We start from the raw sequence: 20,273 nt of genomic DNA, 5'->3' as shown, positions 1-20,273 counted from the left end.
ATTTCTTTCTTTGAAAATTTCCTCATAAGAGCTAGAACCCAAGAGTGGTTGTAAATAAACTTGGTTTTTTTTTTTTAGTAAGTGCATTCTTATGTTGAGGTAGCTCCCCAAGCTTCTCAAGAATCAAATTTATGCAATGTGCAACACATGGAGTCCAATACATGTGTTTCCTCTTCTCCATAAGTTTGTTACCTGCAGCCTTGTAAGCACTTGCATTATTTGTCACAATTTGTACAACCAAATATTCTTCCACCTCCTCAACAATGCTATTTAATAATTCAAATATGAACTCAGCATCTTTGACCTGGTTAGATGCTTCAACTGACCTTAAAAACACAGTATCATAAGGATTATTAATAATAATGTTGATCAGACTTCTATTTTTGATATCAGACCACCCATCTGACATAATTGTTACTCCTATTTGGGCCCAAGTCCTCTTAATTTCTTCAATACTTTTATCAGTGTTTTCCAACTCCTTCAGAATCCATGTTCTCAAATCATACATGGCTGGAGGTTTGAACCCTCTCCCAAATGCTCCAACTAAACAAATCATGTTGTAATAGATAGGTGATGTTGCAATATTAAATGGAATTGCATTTTTGTAGAAGAATCTACCTATATCCTTACACACTCATCTCTGTGCCTCCTTTGCATTTACTGGGGCCATCTTCTGTGTAGCAGGAGGCCTATCCTCTGATGTGTCCACCATATAATGATCCATAGGCCCTCTAGCACTCCTAGATGAAATGGGCTTCATCGAAGAAGATGAATCCCTAACGCTGCGCTCACTCTCGTAATAAGATTCAACATCAACTTTGTCCTCAAATTGCTTCTATGCAAGATGTTTTGACGTGGTAGACTTATTCATGCATGACTTTATCTCCTCCCTTATAGTATCAGGAACTTTGGAGCATGGAGCAACATTCTTGTGAGACCTTGAAAGGTGATCCTTCATCCTAGTCACACCACCCTTCACAACTTTATCACAGTAATTGCATTTTAGATAGATATATATTTTATCACTTCCCCCTACATCCACCTGAGTGCTATGCTTTCATGCTGGATCTTTTCTATGACCTGATGCAGCTTTATCCTTACTTTTGACCACCCTTTATGAGAAGAATATATTAGTGCAATATATCAATTCCCTAAACATAATGCTTCACTTATTCTACATTAAGAAAACTTATACAAAGCATGCACCCATGAAGAAGCAAACTAACACTAACAACTATTACTAAAGATGATGAATACAACAATATACCGGTCTGCCGGGGGTCCAAAGGGGTGCTTCCCCCTAGCAGGGTTTGACCTGTTGTTTGTATGGAAAGATACCGAGCGGTACCGAGCGGTACCGAGCATGTACCTAGTGGTACCGATCATGTACTGTGTTGTATCGAGAATGCACCCGCTCGGTACCAAGCGGTACTGAGCAGTACCGAGCATGAGCATGTACCTAGTGGTACCACAATTATTGAACTGAGTGGTACCAAACATGTACCTAGCGATACCAAGCGTTACCGAGCAGACAGACTGATGGATGGAACCACAAAGAAGAAGAGCTTTCAGCGGTTGGTCGAAGGAGACTCCAACCCAACTCGCGGTAGAAGATAACTCCAAGCAATAGGCGAAGAGCAACTCACGGTGGAAGGAAGCCGACGTCGAACGAAGAGGGAAAAAGGTCGCTAAATGACGGAAGAAGAAGTGAGAAAACCTGTTTTTGGGAAATGACGGAAGATCGCACGATGGTTGGAGGGGGTCCGAACTAAACAAATATATATTAGGTTAGCTTTTTTTCTTTAGAGGCAGACGCCTCTAAACCATGAGGCGAGGCGTGCCTTGAGGCGCGCCTTAGTAAACTTGAGGCGTACGCTTCAAATCCTGAACTCATTGCATGGGCTTTGAGGCTTGAAGGGGCGAAATTGTGCTGAGGCGCGCCTCTTATTGCGCAATTTTAAACCATGGTCATGATTATTTGACAAGTTTACGCTGGCTATTGACTACTTAATGTAGTATTATTTGTGCCCACTTTAATATTTATCTCTCCTTATTCAATTAACCTAATTCATCAATCATCACATATTGCTTACAATGTTATGAACCATGCAACGATGATTAGTTTGCACAAACTTCCTAATCAATTGCATATTGGTCGCTTCTTCAATCATAACTATTTTTTTGCTGTATTTTATGGGCATTTTTAACTATGATTAGATTCCTTCTGAATTTTTATAAGAAATGAAATGCAGACCTTTTTTGAATAGTTGATGTTCAATTACCTGAAAATATTTTCTCCATCACTATCACTCTTATTTGGGGTGGATGTCTAACTGAATTTTTTCTTGTGATAACCGATGGATCAATAAGTTGCATTTTATATTTTCCAATTAATAATGGATTGTGTTAAAGTAAAATGTATTTTATATTATTGTCTATGATAGGTTTATAATTGGAAACCTAGTGACTTTTGTCTCTGGTGTTCGAGATATGATAAACTTAGCAAAAGAGATGCTTTAATGTGATAATTTTTGCATATGCTGGTTGATTATGCCAAAGAATGTGGATGATAGAGAAATTATTTTAAGGTGCTACATAATATGTGTATCTCATCATGACTTGATAAGAAGATCTTGCGCATAGAGATAACACTAGCAATCATGCAAATGTTGGTGCTGGTTAATGTAGTGTCACATGATAAAAATAGGTGACAAGAAGTAGACATTTAAAATAGAACTTTGTTGACCAATTATTGATAAAATGAAAGTTCTTGCATAAAAAAGACTAATGGTGGATGGTTTTTTACAAGAGGAATTAGGAATGGTAAATAATAAAAATTGTACAAGTTTTCTTTGAATTTCCAGATTAAAAACTAAGGTAACATGTCTTTTTAGGGTAAGATAATGATAAAGCTGTAACGAAGTGACCCAGGATAAAAAAATCTAACTCCAATATGAGTTGATATTAGGACTCTACCCAATATATTATATCCATGATCGAGGAGAATGAACACTTCAACCCTTTCTTTCCAACCCTAGATGCAAAAATAGAGGTTTAGTATGGTCCATAGCCAAATGCTATTTGCAGCTTTGATTCTTGGAACTCCAATGAGTTGTCTAGTCGACCAAGTTATGGAATAGTAAAATGGATTCCAAATGAAATGTAGAAGTAAAATTGAAAAGAAATTCTTGTAGGGTTTTTATAATAGGGAATCCTAAATTGGAGTTTTTCTTATTTGTTAGAACTTTGAAGTTCTTTCAATAAGAGAAGATTAAAGTTTGTGTAAGAAATATTATGACTGGTGATCGAAAGAATTACTCTAAAAGGAAATAAGATTATGCACTAGGAGAACTAGCATTGGCATTACTTAGATTGGTCAGAAGTCCTTTTAAAGATGGCTTTGTTCTTATTCTTTCTTGGTCTTCTTGTTTTGCTTGCATACTTGAGATGCTTCTCCCTTGTTAGGTAGAAGGACAAATTGTGAGAGGGAGAGAGAAACTTAACATAAAAGGTTTAGGGCCCATTGCTTGCTAGAGAGAGGGAAAGAATAAAACATAACATGCCGTGAATTCCTTGAATTGAAATGAAATTTAACTAGGTACAAGAAACTATTTATGGAAAACTAAACCTTATGTTAGAGATTATAATTGGTAAGAGCCATCTTTTATCATTCATGAAGTAAAGCTTATCAAGATAGGACAATCCTTTTATCTTGATAGCCATTAAAAATAATTTTAATTTATTTTAGATCATTCCTTAGATTTAAAAAGTATTATGCAAAATGCACTCTCTATCTCCTCTACAAGTTGTCGTTGGCCCCTTCATTTTTGAAGGAGTGTATTGAATGCTAATTTAGGCTCTCCTTGAGTTTCTCTAGGAGTAGATATAACCCCACTTATAGCCTCCATGTAGCATACATTTTTTATTCGCCTAATTTTTCTATTAACTTGATCTAGTTCTGGCTTCAGAATTGATGTAGGCTTGAGTTTGGGGGCCAGATATAGCTAACCCAAAGTTATTCCAATGTTCACACACCCTTGTGGCCATAATTATTCAGCTTGTCTCGTTGATTAACATAGCTTATATTTCATCATAGAGCCTCTTCGATCATGCAAAAAAATTGAGTTTACACTTGGACACTTTCCAGTTGAAAGTAGATGTGATTGTTGAGTCGAAATTTTGTATATCATAATTGAATAAACTTGGTTCAATAAATTGGCCTGTTACCAAAAATAAAGCAAAAAGAGGAGATTTATATCCCTAACAATTTTACATAAAGGCATATCTCCCAAAATAGTTATCTACCGAATGTGTCAACACCCAATATAATTATCTACCTATGAATCAATAATAATGATTATGTACCTATTAGCATCAACATATCAAATTCTTTTAGAAGATAAAGTTATGTATTTTTTTCCTCCATTTGCTCTTGTTGTGCTACCATACATTCCCCTTCTTGGAACTGGCAGAAGATGTCTCAATTTGAATGCTAACTATTAAATGAAGAGCATATGACAAATCATTCTTGGTGGCACTTCTCAATCTTATGAAGTTGATTTGTGTAAGCTATGGATGGGGATGTGTTGATACTAAAGTATCTCAAATACTCAGTTCAGTTGTAGGCAAGTTAGTCTAATAAAGAAAGCAGGCAGACCAACTTGGCAGGTCCACTTAGTAGGCCTACTTGTCATGTCCAATCGACATGCCTTCTTGTTTAGCCAACTCCGTAGGCTTACTCATCAAATATACTTGGCAGTTCAAATCATCAGGGCTACTCAATAGGCCAACTTGTTAAGCCACTCGACGAGCCTACTTATAAATTCCACTCGGCGAGTTTGCTCGTCTGGTCCACTTGGTGAGCCTACTTGTTAGGTCCACTCAATGGGTAAACTAGTTGGAGGTCTGTTGATTCTTTAGCTATTCTTTCTTCCTAGTTTTCTATTTTTTTCTTCTATTTGTTGTTCTGCTGCAACCTTAGATATTTTGTAAGATTCTAGCATTTTCACGAACATCCTTGAATCCACATCTTGAAAGCTATGGTGAACATGGGTTAATTTAAATGAAACCAAATTCTTCAAGAAGTAGAACAACGGAGTACACAATAATCCGTGAATATGGAGAATCAAGACTTCAAATCTAGCATGCAAAATTTGCAAAGACTCAAGGAACTACCTCTTAGTGTTTAGCAAGGACTCAGGAAATTCACCACAAGGATTCAACAAGGAACAAAGGAACTTGTCCACCATATTTAACTCGCTTATCAATTGAAGCCATTCAAGGGGAGAGTTTAACTCATCCAAAAATTGAATTTTCCAAGGGAGAGTTCAACTCTTTCCAAAATTGAACTTGTCAAAGGAAAGCTCAACTTGTCAAATAATTGAAGTAGCCAATATATTATTCAACTGGTCAAAGAAGAGTTTTAACTTTTTTAAAAATTGAACTCACCAAGAGAGAGTTCAACCAGTCAAAAGATTGAACCATAAAGGAAGAGTTCAACTTGTCCAATTGTTGTAGTTGTCAAAGGACAATTCAAATTATTAAAGATTATGACATTAAAGAGAGGGTTCAGCAACTCAATAGAATAATGGAAAAAATGAAGCTCAATTCGGATGACGGAAGGTTTGCGAAGGATATAATTGAAATAAGAAAAATAAGTGAAATAAAGAAGTCGTTCATGATATAGTTCCTTCACTTTATCTCACAATCATTCCACACTCGATCCCGGAGTCGTTCCTGCAAAGCTGTGAATTTGAATGTCGATCCCTAGATTTGATCCCGCACCTTGCGTCGAAATCCTTGAACACCTTCGACCCGATACTCAAATTTGTCCGCCAGCTCCATCCCGTAGTGCAGTGCAAATTAATCTGACTTGATCCCACAGTCAGTCCTGCAGAGCTGGCGAATCCAAATGTCAATCTCGAGTGTCAATCCCACAACCCAATCGAGTCCCAATGTCAATATCATAGCGTAATCGAATTTGGAATGTGTTGCATGGTTGTATTGTGTGGTGATTCAGAATGTGCTGCATGGTTTTATTGCATATTTGTGCGCATATATTGATTCTAAGAGTCATGTTCCAAACGTCTAATCTGGGCCAAGATAAATTATATCTAATAAATAATTTAATTACCTGAAAATTATTTCTAATAAATATTTTAATAAAAAATTATTAAAATATCCCTAATTTTAGCACCATTAGGTCTAACATCCATTTGTTTGGATGTTGGGACCAAAATGATTCTATTTTAAAGAGTTGATGAACCAAAATGGTCACTCAAAATAGTTGGGGATCATTTTGATCTTTTTTTCTATATAAATATAAGTAAAGGAAAGGAGATATTTGAGAAAATTTTTAAAGAAATTGAATCTAAGACTCAAGAATCAATTTTTAAACTTTATGTCAATCAATTTTGAGTTAGAGAGTTGGCACAATGATGACTTAAATCACCATTAGAGAAACTAATTTCCTAAATGTGCTTAGTTAATTGAGTAAAAGTTATACTAATTTATGTTTGGGATTAGAGTAATCTCAACTTGGAGTCAAATTTAAAAGTTATAAGACTACTATTTGCTAGAGAGCTAATTCTTTCAAATAAATAAATAATATTTACTTAACGAAGTTGTATTTTATGCTTAATTATACGGGAGTTTCACTATAAGAAAATATATATATATCTAATGAATTTAAGAAAAAGATTTAACTTGAATCTTTAAATTCTACAAACTTCAAGTATCACGACTAAATTTTTTTGTATTTGTTAGACATAAATTCTAACCCCAAAATTCGACCCCCCTCTTTTTAGTAAGATCTATGTTTAGTAGCATTCGGTCTATTTTAGTGAGCGATTATGAATGATTATTGACATGAAAATAAAAAGTCTGGTAAAAAGAAAGGTCCATCTTAGGTGTTAATTAAGGACAAAGATATGAATCATTAAAAGTTAACTAACACTTATAGTATTTTGTAAACTTGAAAGTTATTCAGGGGTATTTTTATATATTCTTTGTCATATACTTTGTAGGTTTTATGCTTCATATTATTGGATGTATTTTCTTATTTTTTGTAAAGTTTTTATTATAACCCCAAAATCCTATAAATAAAGGGTCATATGTGACGCTCTAGGATTTAATGGAAGGATTAAAAACTTAAATCATCAATAGAGATAACCATAGCTATTAAAATCCAAATGATAAGAACAACGCAACATTTTTCATTTCATAATAAAATATACGTGCACTAATCCAACTCGGGTAATTCTTATATCAAAATAATTAAAATTGGATTATAAAATGATACCTCTATCACTTAGTCTCAAAAGATCTTGTCTATATCCTTTTTACTCTGTTGGGCCTCTTTTTTCCCTGAAATATCAGAAAGATTTATAATATGAGCACAACCAACTTAGTGTACCTCTTTCTCCAACCCATCACATATATATCAATGTTCAAATTGAAATGTTAAATAATATTTAATTAAAGAAAAATATAATAACTTGTAAAGAATAATTAAAGTATAAACTAAGCATGATATCCCAGGGTTTTAGTGTTTTCTTGATTTTAAATACCTTATACCTTTATAGTTACTTGCACAGAGAGTTCAGATACATCACATAATGCTTACTATTAGAGATTCATTTGCACTAGACTTTCACATTTTATCAGGGTTCATACATAAATTCAAGAATTTCTAATATTCAGTTCAAAGTATTACTTATACTAAATTCATTGAAGTATTAGTATATGTAATGCAATGATTATAATGTACAAGTTCCAACATCTTTTTAATCTCCCATGCCTGTATATAACAAGTGGGGTCGAAATTAGAACAAAACAGTGTCACATAAACTTCTACATCCGCTTTCAATAAGTGATATTAGAATCTCTCTCACATCCACACTAGGCAGATGGGGTCAGAATGGAATATATATGACTCTTGTAATATATTAGAGTGTGCACATGTTTACATATCAAAATATTTTCGAAGTCATGCTATGAATAGTGCAAATGTAATGCAACACTAGTAATTCATAGATTCAATGTAGTGCTCATATATTGTGTAAATTGCCAGTAAAATATCGCATTACATGTATAATATTATACTTATTAATTTTTTTCATTTAAATTCAAACTTATAGGATATTCATATGAATTTTTTAAAATTTTTATATAACTATTACAATTGACAGAAAAATCTAAATTAAACTATATACTAAAAAATTTGTATAGGAAAAATCAATCGGTGAAATTCGATTTCATATAGTCAAATTATTCAGAATAAAGCAGACAATAACATATTAAAAGTTATATAGTAAAAACATTATAAAATTCAAAAAAAATACTTTTTTAAAATATTTTATAAAATTATTAGAATTGAAATCAGAGATAGGAATTCAGAAGTCTATCTCATGCTCTACAATATCCTAAACAAGATCGATAGAGAAAATCTAAGCTGTGGCCTTTGAAATCTCTCTCTTTTTCTCTCTTATTCTTTTTTTCTCCTTCCTTCTCTGGTGAGGGCTGGGTGAGATTAACGAATGGTTTAAGATATTGTATATATAAAAATATTCATTTTGATCATGTGTTGCAGGGCTTGCCTTTCTAACATCATGCTCCCAAAGAATCTTTCATATTCTCTCAGATCTTACCATTGGAGTGCTCTCCACCGCTGCGACACTACGCAGCACCGCAGCATCATTTTCCTTTCCCCATTGGAGAGCTCAGCATCACGGTGTTGCCCACTCAGCGGCGCGATTTCCAAAGAAAATTTATGGAATAAAATTTCACTTTTCCTGTACGCTTCCTGACCTACTTATGAGTTTGTTAGACACTCTAGGACTTATAATTACTAATCAAATCAAAATCAAATAAACATTTAGTTTAATTGACCTTAATTATCTGGATGTCTGGACTGCACATATTACACAATCCCCTCATAGAAAATGTTGTCATCGACATTTCTAATACATAATAATTTTAGAGAAAATTCGCTTATAACTGCCTCATTTTTGCTTCTTTCTCACATGTTACTTCCCGCTCTAACATGTGCTTCCACTGGATCTTAACTATTGGAATCTGTTTATTCCTTAATTGTTTTACATTATAGGCCAGAATATATTCAAATTCTTCCATGTAGTTTAGATCAGGTTGCACTTCCACTTCAACTACATGAACTCTCTGATCTACATTTGATACATATTTCCTCAACACATACATGAAATACATTATGAATTTCTCATATGTGATCCAATTTGTAAGCAAATATTCCAATTATTTTTAGGACTCAGTTTGCTATTTTTTTTAAATTTGCTCACTCCTTTTATTAAAATGACTTTCTGATATACATATTCTATAACTTGGGACTCCACTGACTTATGGTTTGGATTAATATATTTCTTCTATTTGTCCTTAGCCATACTAAAATTTAATTTCGTCCCCAAAATTTCCTGAATAGCTCTCCACAATTTCAAGATGAATCTGCCATCACGATTAGTTACAATGAATTTAGGAATTCCATGCAACCTAATGATCTCATTCACATACAATTGAGTTAGTTATCAATAGAACCAGTTTGCCTCATTGGTAGAAAATGAACAAACTTTGTCAGTATATCTACAATCAACCACACTACATGGTCTTGTCTATACTAGGAAAACCCATAGTAAAATTCATAGTGATCTCCTCTCATTTTCACTCAGGAATATGCAATGATTATAATAATCCACTAGGCCTTCGATGCTCAGCTTTCACCTTCTAACATGCTTCACACTTAGAAATAAATTCTGCTACTTCTTGCTTCAGTCTAGGACACTAAACATGCACTTTAGATCATGGTATATCTTATTGCTACTTGGAAGAATAATACATCCAGAATTGTGGGCTTTATGTAAAATATCTTTTCTCAGACCAGCATTATCTACAACATGCTACCATAGAAAATCACATCCTGATCGTTCACTTGCAATTCAGATCTCTTCCCATACTAAATTTGATCTATCAATTTCACATATTCTTCATCTGCTTTATGAGATTCTTTAATCTTGTTTTATAATGAGGGTTAAACTATCATCTAGGAGATAAGTTAAATTTATACATTAGAAGAATTTGGGGTGTCAATTATTGACCCGACTCGGAAAATCCGGGTTCATGTCAACCCGCTTAACAAACGGGTCGGGTTCGGGTTGCAGTTTTTGACCCTTTTGAAAAATCAGGTTGGGTCCAGGGTCAACCTGCTAATCCGACTTTGATCTGATTTGACCCGAAATCTGAGAAGGCTAAAAAATTATCTATATCTGCTAGTTTTGCGTAATAGCCCACCTCAGTCATTTTCAGTGATTCTATGTCAGGCTTCAGTTAGACAGAGATACCTAATCGAAACTCCTCCAACACGAGAAGCAAACTCGTGTGGATACTGCCATATGGCCAAACAAGCGGAAGAGGGATACCGTGTCGGGCTTCAGTGTCGGATTTGAGATGGGCCAGATGGCTAAACGCCCAAACAAGCGGAAGGCAAAAACAAGGAAACTAGCAGGAAAACCTACAAGGAAGAACGCCAAACCACCTATAAGGAAGAAAACAAATTCAATTATTCAAGGAATTTTCATGCAGCATCCGAAAACAAATTCAAGGAATTTCCTGTAGCTAGCGCCCAACAGGAAAACCTATAGAATCCAATTGAGAGGAAGTTGGATGGAAGGGAAAATCTAAATTGAGCATCTTGACAGGTGCATATGCGGTTCTCCCAGCATTGGTGGTGACAACTTATAAAAGGGAAGGAAAACCTTCAACTTCCTGAGAGTTTGAAGAGGGAGTCCACACGGGTGTGAGGATCGGAGGAGGGTTCCGAACACGGGACTTTAGTCAGACAGGGTTGTTGGGCCGTGATTAGAGTAGAGGCGATGAGTTGAAGGCGGTTAGTTTTGACCGGTCATCGGAATCGTACTTGCAATTTAAAACCAAAACGGGATTGCAAGAGGGTTCATAGGTCGAGTCGGGTCAACTCGACAACCCATGCGTGTCGGGTCTAGGTTGGGGAACCTGACCCGTTTGCAAAAATCAGTTCGGGTTGACCCGTTTGGACCTGGATAAGGATGGGTTGGACCCGAACCCGACTCGTTGATCCATTTTGACAGCATAAAGAAGAATATATTATCTCTAATTCTAATCTTTCTATCTCCCGAATCAATACTTGCTCAAAAGTGATTAAATTGTTTTCCACTCCTACATATTTTCTGCTAAAAACATTAGCAACCACATTTATTTTTTTAGGCTGATAGATGATTTCCAAATCTTAGTGTTAAATCAGCTCCAACCACTTTTTATGTCTTATATTCAACTCTTTCTGGGTGAAAATATACTTCAAACTATGGATTCTTTTTTTTTTTTTAACTTCAAACTATGGTTGTTAGTATAAATCTCACATTTAATATCATACAAATAATGTTGTTAGATCTTCAATGCAAATGCAATAACCTTCAACTTCAAATCATGAGTCGGGTAGTTCTTCTCATGTGGCTTAAGTTGCCTAGAAGCATAAACCACCACTTTCTCATTCTACTGTAACACACATCACAGACCCTTCAATGAAGCATAGTTTTTCGCTTGAAATCTTGAACTCAACGAAATAGTCAACACAGGGGCTCACTTAAAACCCTCCAACTTCTGTTAACTTTGTTCACACTCTGGTGTTCAAGTAATCAACAAGACCTTCTGAGTCAACCTTGTCATAGGGATTGCAATTTGTGAAAAGGCTTTGACAAACTTTCTGTAATAATCTGCCATACCAAGAAAACTACGAATCTCAGTCATAGATGTCGGCCTTGGCCAATCCACTATAGTCTGTACCTTATGGGGATCTATAATAATCCCCTCTTTACTCATCACATGCCCCAAAAAAGCTACAGAAGTCAACTAGAACTCGCATTTATAGCACTTAGCATATTACTTCTATTGTCTCAGAGTCTTTAAGGTAAACTTCAAATGAACGACATGCTATTCTTCATACATCAAATGTACCAGGATATCATCAATAAATACAATAATGAATTGATCAAGATACTCACTGATCACTCGATGTATCAGATCCATAAACATTGACGATGCATTCGTTACATTAAATGTCATCAGCAATTTTCGCATTGCCAATTTGTAGTGCTGAAGGCTATCTTCGACACATCTTAAGCCTTCAACTCAACTGGTGATAACACAGTTGTACATTCCAACTAATTAAATAGATCATCTATCATGAACAATAGATATTTGTTCTTCACTATTTTCTTATTGAGCTCCTGAGAATCGATACATATTCTCAGAGATCCATTATTCTTCTTAACAAATAAAACTGGAGCTCCCCATGGTGATCCATTTGGCCTGAAAAAACCTCTATCTAACACTTCTACAGCGGCACCTTTAACTCCTACAACTCTCTTGTTTGTCCTTCGGTATAGAGTCTTCGCTATCGGAGTTATACCTGACACCACCTCAATTGAGAACTCTACCTCCCTCTTTGGAGGCAAATCAGATAATTCTGAAAGAGAAACATTGGGGAAATCTCTTACTACAAGAACTTCTTCAATACCTTTAACAGGTTTTTTCTAATCCCTTACATAAGCCCTAAATACAAAATTTTCCTTTCTCCATGCCCTATCTACTTGTGTTACAGAGGTTAAGGAGGATAGGATACTTTTAGCACTCTAAAATTGAAATATTTCTCCTATACATAAACTCACCCGCTTCTTGCTGCAATCAACCTGAGCCTAATATTTGCTCAACCATCCATTCATACTATTATATCGAATTCTTTAAGAATATTCCTACCATGCTTCATTCTAAGAATTATCATTTCAAAATGAAGCATGTTAGGAATATTCTAAAGCTGCATTTACTGTTGATCCAACTAGAAAATTGTTATTAACTTGACAAAGGTTCTGCATGGCAATGGCAATTTCGTGAATGTTAAAATTTTCTCTTTCTAAAATTTGAGATCAACACCATTTTTTTCTCAATCTGTTTCAAATTTAGAACTTTGAGCTTTTGGACAAATATCTCAATTCCCGTAATAACATTTGCTGCTTTATTATTGATCTGATGTTCTTGAAATTAAAGACAGTATACTAGCATTCATTCCTACAACTGTATGTTTTGATAGCTGGATTGTTTTTCTTTGATAAATTTAATTCAAAGTCCATACTTATTTTGAATCTTTTTTTATCATGCTGCATTATTGACTAACCACTTGGCCACTTGGCCTAGTCGCCTAGTGCTTTTCAATCAGAATACCTAATTAAGGTTTGGATATCATGAAGTTGCATTTCCTAAAGTTCAACTGTGATTTGAGGACCTTTTTTTTTTAACCTGCCCCAAATAAAGTAGAAGGCCTCCTTTAATCTCAATTTAACTGGTAGCATTTACAGCTTTATGATTACTTAATCCTGCTTCTACAGAAGTCATTTGATGATCAGTTTTGCTTCCACCTAAGTAATTTCATACTCAAAAAGCTTATATTTTGCTCATTGTCGATTAACTTCTGTGAAATGTCAAATAACTAACTGATCATTGATGGAATTGATAAACAGGTCATATTAGCTTTTACTTTCCCGGATGTGGAGCAATATTTACGGGCGATACACTGTTTAGCCTATCGTGTGGCAAAGTTTTTGAGGGAAACTCAGATCAGGTTGTTCTTCATTTTGAGCAATTTCTGTTCGTCTTACAAGGTTTCATTACTTCGATTGTAACCTCTTTTTTTTTTAAACTTGAAAATCAGTACAATCTTTATCCATGTGTTGGTTTTAGTTTTCTGAGTTAAAATACTGTAAGAATAAATGTCCAGAACGAGTACGTATTGAATACTTGGCCGTATGATGGAAGTAAGTCATCTGTGTACATGGAATTTTATTTAGTATGTTTCGTGCTTTTGTTTCAGATGCTTGCTTCACTTCAAAAAATCATGGCCTTGCCAGATGACACGGCTATATACTGTGGACATGAGTACACTCTGGTATATAGTTTTTCGCATGACTTGATAATTATGGCCATATACTGGAATGTAAACTTTCAATCAGTACTGAGAGATTCTTCATTTTGGTAAATTCTGAACAGAGTAATTCGAAGTTTGCTTTGTCCATAGAACCCAGAAATAAAGAACTAGTTGAGTACGCTTCTCAGATCGCTCAGCTTCGCTATAAGAACCTTCCAACGGTAATATTTGATAAATAAGCATTATTCTTACCTCCATGCACCATATATCCTCATGAAAGGAGGTCATTATTATTATTATTATTATTATTTTGTCGAAATAACAATTTAATGATGTTTTAGATTCCAACAACGCTGAAGATGGAGAAGCACTGCAACCCATTTTTGAGAACAAACAGTGCAGAAATTAGACATAGCTTGGGCATTCCAGCTGCTGCAAGTGAAGCTGAGGCATTGGGCATCATCCGCCTGGCAAAGGACAATTTCTAGGCTGGTGAGCATCTTTGTATTTAAAAGGTAACCCTGTATAGATTCAAGAGAATCAAATTTGTTAGTCTATATTGCTCTGCAGAAATTTGTTATGCTGGTGGGCTAACTCTGATATTGAACAGAAAAATCAAAGGCCTAACCAAACCAGAAAGTTGTTTGTTGTACATGTAGTAATTGAACTAGAGTAACAAGTTGTAAATTCTCCTCAATGATTGCTGTTTCAGCCTGGTTTTTTCGTGTTTGACCTGATAATTAGCTCAATTTTATGACTAGTTTTTATGAGCTTGTTTATATAAGAAGTCAAATATTGATATAAAAAAAAAAAGTCAAATATTGATAAGATCTTGTTTATTTGTATTTATCTTGATAGTAGCTTTATGATGAATACACATAAAAATGTGCATATATCCTTTATTTATATTCAGCTCGTTTTACTCCCATAATTTTGGTTGCGAGTCATGTTAAAGAAGCTGCTGTTATCTTTCGTTTGTAGCTGAAATTCGTATTTTTATTGTGACAGCCATTCTGTTCTGTTTATAGAACAACGAACAAGAAGGAATCACTTTATGTTCTTGGTTTTTGTTAGATCTAAGCAATGGGTGGCAGCCCGACAAAGCTGGCTCAATTTGTTAACTGGTGGATATAGATTGTTCGCCATGTTTTGCCTAACCTTAATCTATATTTTGCTAGGCTACTTGAATACAAGAGGGTTTATGATCATTAGGGAATTAATAAGGCTTCATGTCATAATTATTTTACAAATTTTATATTGGATGTCAATTGCATAACAGAATTTTTTTTTTCTCATTCAGGGTTTGGGTTTGGGTTTGGGACATCAGTAATGATAATGTTTATTGAATTATGGAGATCCAACTTTAGAATCTAAATGTTTTCATTTGAGTAGATCTAAAATTGAATGTATTGAGTGTAATTTTAGTGGTAATAGATCTATTGAGGATATTGTGATTTTGGGTGATCAAATCATTAAAAAGAGTACATATTTTAGATATCTCGAATCTGTTGTTTAAAGTGATGGTGAAATATACGAGGATATTATTAGTAGAATTCAAACTGGACAGTTGATGTGGACAAATGCATTGGGCTTGTTGTGTGATGGAGAAGTATCCCCTAAATTTAAGAGAGAATTTTATTAGATGGCGATGAAACCTACAATGCTTTATGACGCAAAATGTTTGCCCATTAAAAAGAGAAGCATAAAATTATGTGATGTAGAGATGAGGGTGCTCAACTGGATGAGTGGCTTAACACCTAGAAACAAAATTTGAAATAAGTACATACGTCAATAGGTTGGAGTAGCTCCAATGGAAGTTAAGATTAGTCATCTTAGATGATTTAGTCATGTAAAACATCAACCTTTTGATCACCTGATTAGGAGTGTAGATGTGTTAAATCTGGCCTATATTAAGAAAGATAAAGGTAGGTCTAAAAATATTTGATTATGAAGTATTAAAAATGATTTATTCTTATTAGATTTAAATAGGAATTTGACTTTTAATAAGACAGTGGAGAAAAATGATTCATATAGCTGATCCACGTAGTAGGATAAAGACTTGATGTTATTATTGTTGGGAATTAATGAGGTAGCAATGTAAGGTCTTTTTTTACTTTTCCTTTTATTATGGATCGATCAATGGAGAGAGAAGATGGAGAGGATGTTGTGTAACTCTTTTTCCTTGGCTCTTACCAAAAAAAAGGGTGTTTGAGCACATTAATAAATAACATATAATAATTGTAATTACATTTCTTAATGTAAGAGAGAGAGAGAGAGAGAGAGAGAGAGAGAGCATTATTTATTTCTTTTATCTCTTCCTTAATCATCTCATTAATTATTTAGTTTGAACAACTTTTAATTTAAAAAAATAGTAAAAAGCTTTACAACTAATAAATGGGAAGTCATTGCTCTACCTTTGATCATAACAGGTTATTAAAAAAAATTATGTTGCAATCTAGGAGCCCGAGCTTATGTTTTGATAACAAATATTATCGGACATTATCTATTGTCTCATATATGTTATCATTGCATATGTTTTTCTGTGTACTAATATTTCAATAACAACATACACCAAGCCAAGAGAAAGGATCAAGGCTCAAGATTGGGTAGTATATGATTGATCTTTTCAAAAGTCTGTATTTTTATCTTTCTTGAGTCAAAATATTGTAAAAAGTGTATGTAGCGTAGCGACCATGCACACACACAAGTGGGAGAAAAAAATTAAAGATTTTTTTTTTTTAATATCATACTGTACGGTATGAATCATACTACATGATATGCATGATAAAAATTTAATTAACATATTTTAATTCAGTGGATTAAATTTTGAACTAATCGAACCAAACAAATTAAATTGTACATGATGATCTGTTATAATTAGGAAATACCACCGTAAAATGAAATTTAGGCAATATTTTAAAATTTTATAATTTGTTCTAATTGAATTATACAAACTTATGCGTACTATACGATATTTAAAAATCTTATATAAATTAATTCTGAAATTTAATTAATCGAATCAGGCTTAATTAATCTTTAAGATTATACGATATGATTCACATCATACTGGACGAGCAACAAAGACGATTTTTATCATCCAGTAGTTCATCTTATACGAATTATGATTCGACTGAATTAATCTTACCATACAACCTTATGATCGTACTGGATGATCAATTAAATCTTTTGAACTAATCTTACAGGGAAACATTCATCATATAATACTAAAGGAAGAATTGAACTAATTGTATTGTAAGATCCTCATATTGTACTATATGACTAGATACGACTAAATTGAAAACCATGATTTTTTTAGAGCATGGTATTTAAACAGCTCTTATTTTGTTTTGAAGAGTCTTTGACAGTCAAGAGGCTTGAGTCTATTGTGAGAGAGAGTTTGAAATATGAGCTTTGGGCCTTGGGAGAGAAAAGTGTGTTGAGAGTGAGAGATAATAGCCTTATGGGATCAAGGGAGTATGTGAGAGAGACTCTTCACACAGTTGCTCAGTCATTGTCCACCTTCTTCCTCAATGAGTCAAAGATTTACTTGAGGGAAACTTCACGAGGAACCTTTTGGAGTCAAAGTGCCACTAAGAACTCCGCCGCATCTGGTTGATAAAGGGGATTCGGCTACTCTACCACACCGAGTTGGTGAAAAAAAATTTTTAAGGGCTTCTCTACCTTGCTATGGGGGTAAAATGAGAGACACTAAAGGTTTAGTTCAATATGTCCTCTCAGGAGTGGATGTAGGTCAATATTGAACGAATCACTATAAATTTATGGTGTGCTCATTCTTATTTTTCTTACTACACTTTAATTTTTGCATTTTACTTTCTTACAGCTTTACTTTCTTGCAAATTAACATTGAAAACAGAGATTGTTTTGGTTTCTTTTTTTTTTAACCTGCCCCAAATAAAGTAGAAGGCCTCCTTTAATCTCAATTTAACTGGTAGCATTTACAGCTTTATGATTACTTAATCCTGCTTCTACAGAAGTCATTTGATGATCAGTTTTGCTTCCACCTAAGTAATTTCATACTCAAAAAGCTTATATTTTGCTCATTGTCGATTAACTTCTGTGAAATGTCAAATAACTAACTGATCATTGATGGAATTGATAAACAGGTCATATTAGCTTTTACTTTCCCGGATGTGGAGCAATATTTACGGGCGATACACTGTTTAGCCTATCGTGTGGCAAAGTTTTTGAGGGAAACTCAGATCAGGTTGTTCTTCATTTTGAGCAATTTCTGTTCGTCTTACAAGGTTTCATTACTTCGATTGTAACCTCTTTTTTTTTTAAACTTGAAAATCAGTACAATCTTTATCCATGTGTTGGTTTTAGTTTTCTGAGTTAAAATACTGTAAGAATAAATGTCCAGAACGAGTTTGTATTGAATACTTGGCCGTATGATGGAAGTAAGTCATCTGTGTACATGGAATTTTATTTAGTATGTTTCGTGCTTTTGTTTCAGATGCTTGCTTCACTTCAAAAAATCATGGCCTTGCCAGATGACACGGCTATATACTGTGGACATGAGTACACTCTGGTATATAGTTTTTCGCATGACTTGATAATTATGGCCATATACTGGAATGTAAACTTTCAATCAGTACTGAGAGATTCTTCATTTTGGTAAATTCTGAACAGAGTAATTCGAAGTTTGCTTTGTCCATAGAACCCAGAAATAAAGAACTAGTTGAGTACGCTTCTCAGATCGCTCAGCTCCGCTATAAGAACCTTCCAACGGTAATATTTGATAAATAAGCATTATTCTTACCTCCATGCACCATATATCCTCATGAAAGGAGGTCATTATTATTATTATTATTTTGTCGAAATAACAATTTAATGATGTTTTAGATTCCAACAACGCTGAAGATGGAGAAGCACTGCAACCCATTTTTGAGAACAAACAGTGCAGAAATTAGACATAGCTTGGGCATTCCAGCTGCTGCAAGTGAAGCTGAGGCATTGGGCATCATCCGCCTGGCAAAGGACAATTTCTAGGCTGGTGAGCATCTTTGTATTTAAAAGGTAACCCTGTATAGATTCAAGAGAATCAAATTTGTTAGTCTATATTGCTCTGCAGAAATTTGTTATGCTGGTGGGCTAACTCTGATATTGAACAGAAAAATCAAAGGCCTAACCAAACCAGAAAGTTGTTTGTTGTACATGTAGTAATTGAACTAGAGTAACAAGTTGTAAATTCTCCTCAATGATTGCGGTTTCAGCCTGGTTTTTTCGTGTTTGACCTCATAATTAGCTCAAATTTATGACTAATTTTAATAAGCTTGTTCATTCATATTCATCTTGATAGTAGCTTTATGATGAATACACATAAAATGTGCATATATATTGTATGTTTTTTTATTTATATGAGTTTAAGTCTATATGTGTGATAATATGCATATTCTATAATTTATATATAATTATCAAGTTGGCTTTTTGTTTTTGAATAGCTCTTGTTTGGCTTGAGTGAGCTCAAAGGTTAGGGGTGTCAATATTTGACACGACCCGAAAATCCGACTCGACCCCGACCCGAAAATTTCAGGTTAGGGTCAATCCGAACCCGACCTATTTCGGGTTCGGGTTTAACCCATTTCAAAAATCGGGTCGGGTTAACCCTTTGACCCGAAAGTGACCCGATTTTGACCCTAAAACCCGATTTTGACCCGACAACCTGAGATTGACCCGTTTTTGACCCAAAAAAGAGGAGATAGACCCGTTTTTGACCCGAAAACTAACAATTTTTTGTTGGAAATCGGGTCGGGTTCGGGTCAGGAAAACTGACCCGTTTTCAAAATGGGTCGGGTTCGGGTTGACCCGAATAGTGCCGGGTCAATTTCGGGTTCGACCCGAACCCGACCCGTGACCTGAAATTGACACCCCAAGTTCAGCTCGTCTCATTATATTACTATCCTTTATTTATTTTCAGCTCGTTTTACCCCCATAATTATGGTTACGAGTCAAGTTGAAGCTGCTGCTGTTATCTTTCGTTTGTAGCTGAAATTGTTATTTTTATTGTGACAGCCATTCTATTCTGTTTATCGAACAAAGAACAAGAAGGAATCACTTTATGTTCTTGGTTTTTTGTTAGAGCTAAGCAATGGGTGGCAGCCCGACAAAGCTGGCTCAATTTGTTAACTGGTGGATATAGATTGTTCGCCATGTTTTGCCTAACCTTAATCTATATTTTGCTAGGCTATCTGAATACAAGAGGGTTTATGATCATTAGGGAATTAGTAAGGCTTCATGTCATAATCATTTTACAAATTTTATATTGGCTGTCAAT

The 20,273-nt window shown here is 34.6% G+C and overlaps 2 protein-coding genes across 7 annotated transcripts in view; both read left to right on the top strand.

The window, feature by feature from the left end:
* LOC110113297 (probable hydroxyacylglutathione hydrolase 2, chloroplastic) overlaps nucleotides 1-14,718 on the top strand; it is a 24,429-nt gene extending 9,711 nt beyond the window's left edge. For all 6 annotated transcript variants that reach the window (XM_020845817.2, XM_028697364.1, XM_020845816.2 and 3 more), the window contains exons 5-8: nucleotides 13,575-13,675; nucleotides 13,925-13,999; nucleotides 14,101-14,199; nucleotides 14,320-14,718. In XM_020845817.2, the coding sequence (XP_020701476.1) occupies nucleotides 13,575-13,675; nucleotides 13,925-13,999; nucleotides 14,101-14,199; nucleotides 14,320-14,466 (422 nt within the window). In that variant the 3' untranslated portion in view covers nucleotides 14,467-14,718. The remainder of the gene's footprint in view (nucleotides 1-13,574; nucleotides 13,676-13,924; nucleotides 14,000-14,100; nucleotides 14,200-14,319) is intronic.
* A 3,352-nt stretch (nucleotides 14,719-18,070) lies between these two features.
* LOC110113298 (probable hydroxyacylglutathione hydrolase 2, chloroplastic) lies at nucleotides 18,071-19,197 on the top strand. The gene is made up of 4 exons (XM_020845819.2): nucleotides 18,071-18,203; nucleotides 18,453-18,527; nucleotides 18,629-18,727; nucleotides 18,842-19,197. The coding sequence occupies exons 2-4, from the start codon at nucleotides 18,453-18,455 to the stop codon at nucleotides 18,986-18,988; spliced, it is 321 nt and encodes a 106-aa protein (XP_020701478.1). The 5' UTR covers nucleotides 18,071-18,203; the 3' UTR covers nucleotides 18,989-19,197.
* Nucleotides 19,198-20,273: the final 1,076 nt, after the last annotated feature.

The sequence above is a fragment of the Dendrobium catenatum genome, unplaced genomic scaffold, assembly GCF_001605985.2.
Source record: "Dendrobium catenatum unplaced genomic scaffold, ASM160598v2 fragScaff_scaffold_920, whole genome shotgun sequence".
In the NCBI taxonomy this organism is placed as follows: domain Eukaryota; kingdom Viridiplantae; phylum Streptophyta; class Magnoliopsida; order Asparagales; family Orchidaceae; genus Dendrobium; species Dendrobium catenatum.
The sequence above is the reverse complement of the archived record's forward strand: the minus strand, read 5'-3'. Positions and strand labels throughout refer to the sequence as shown.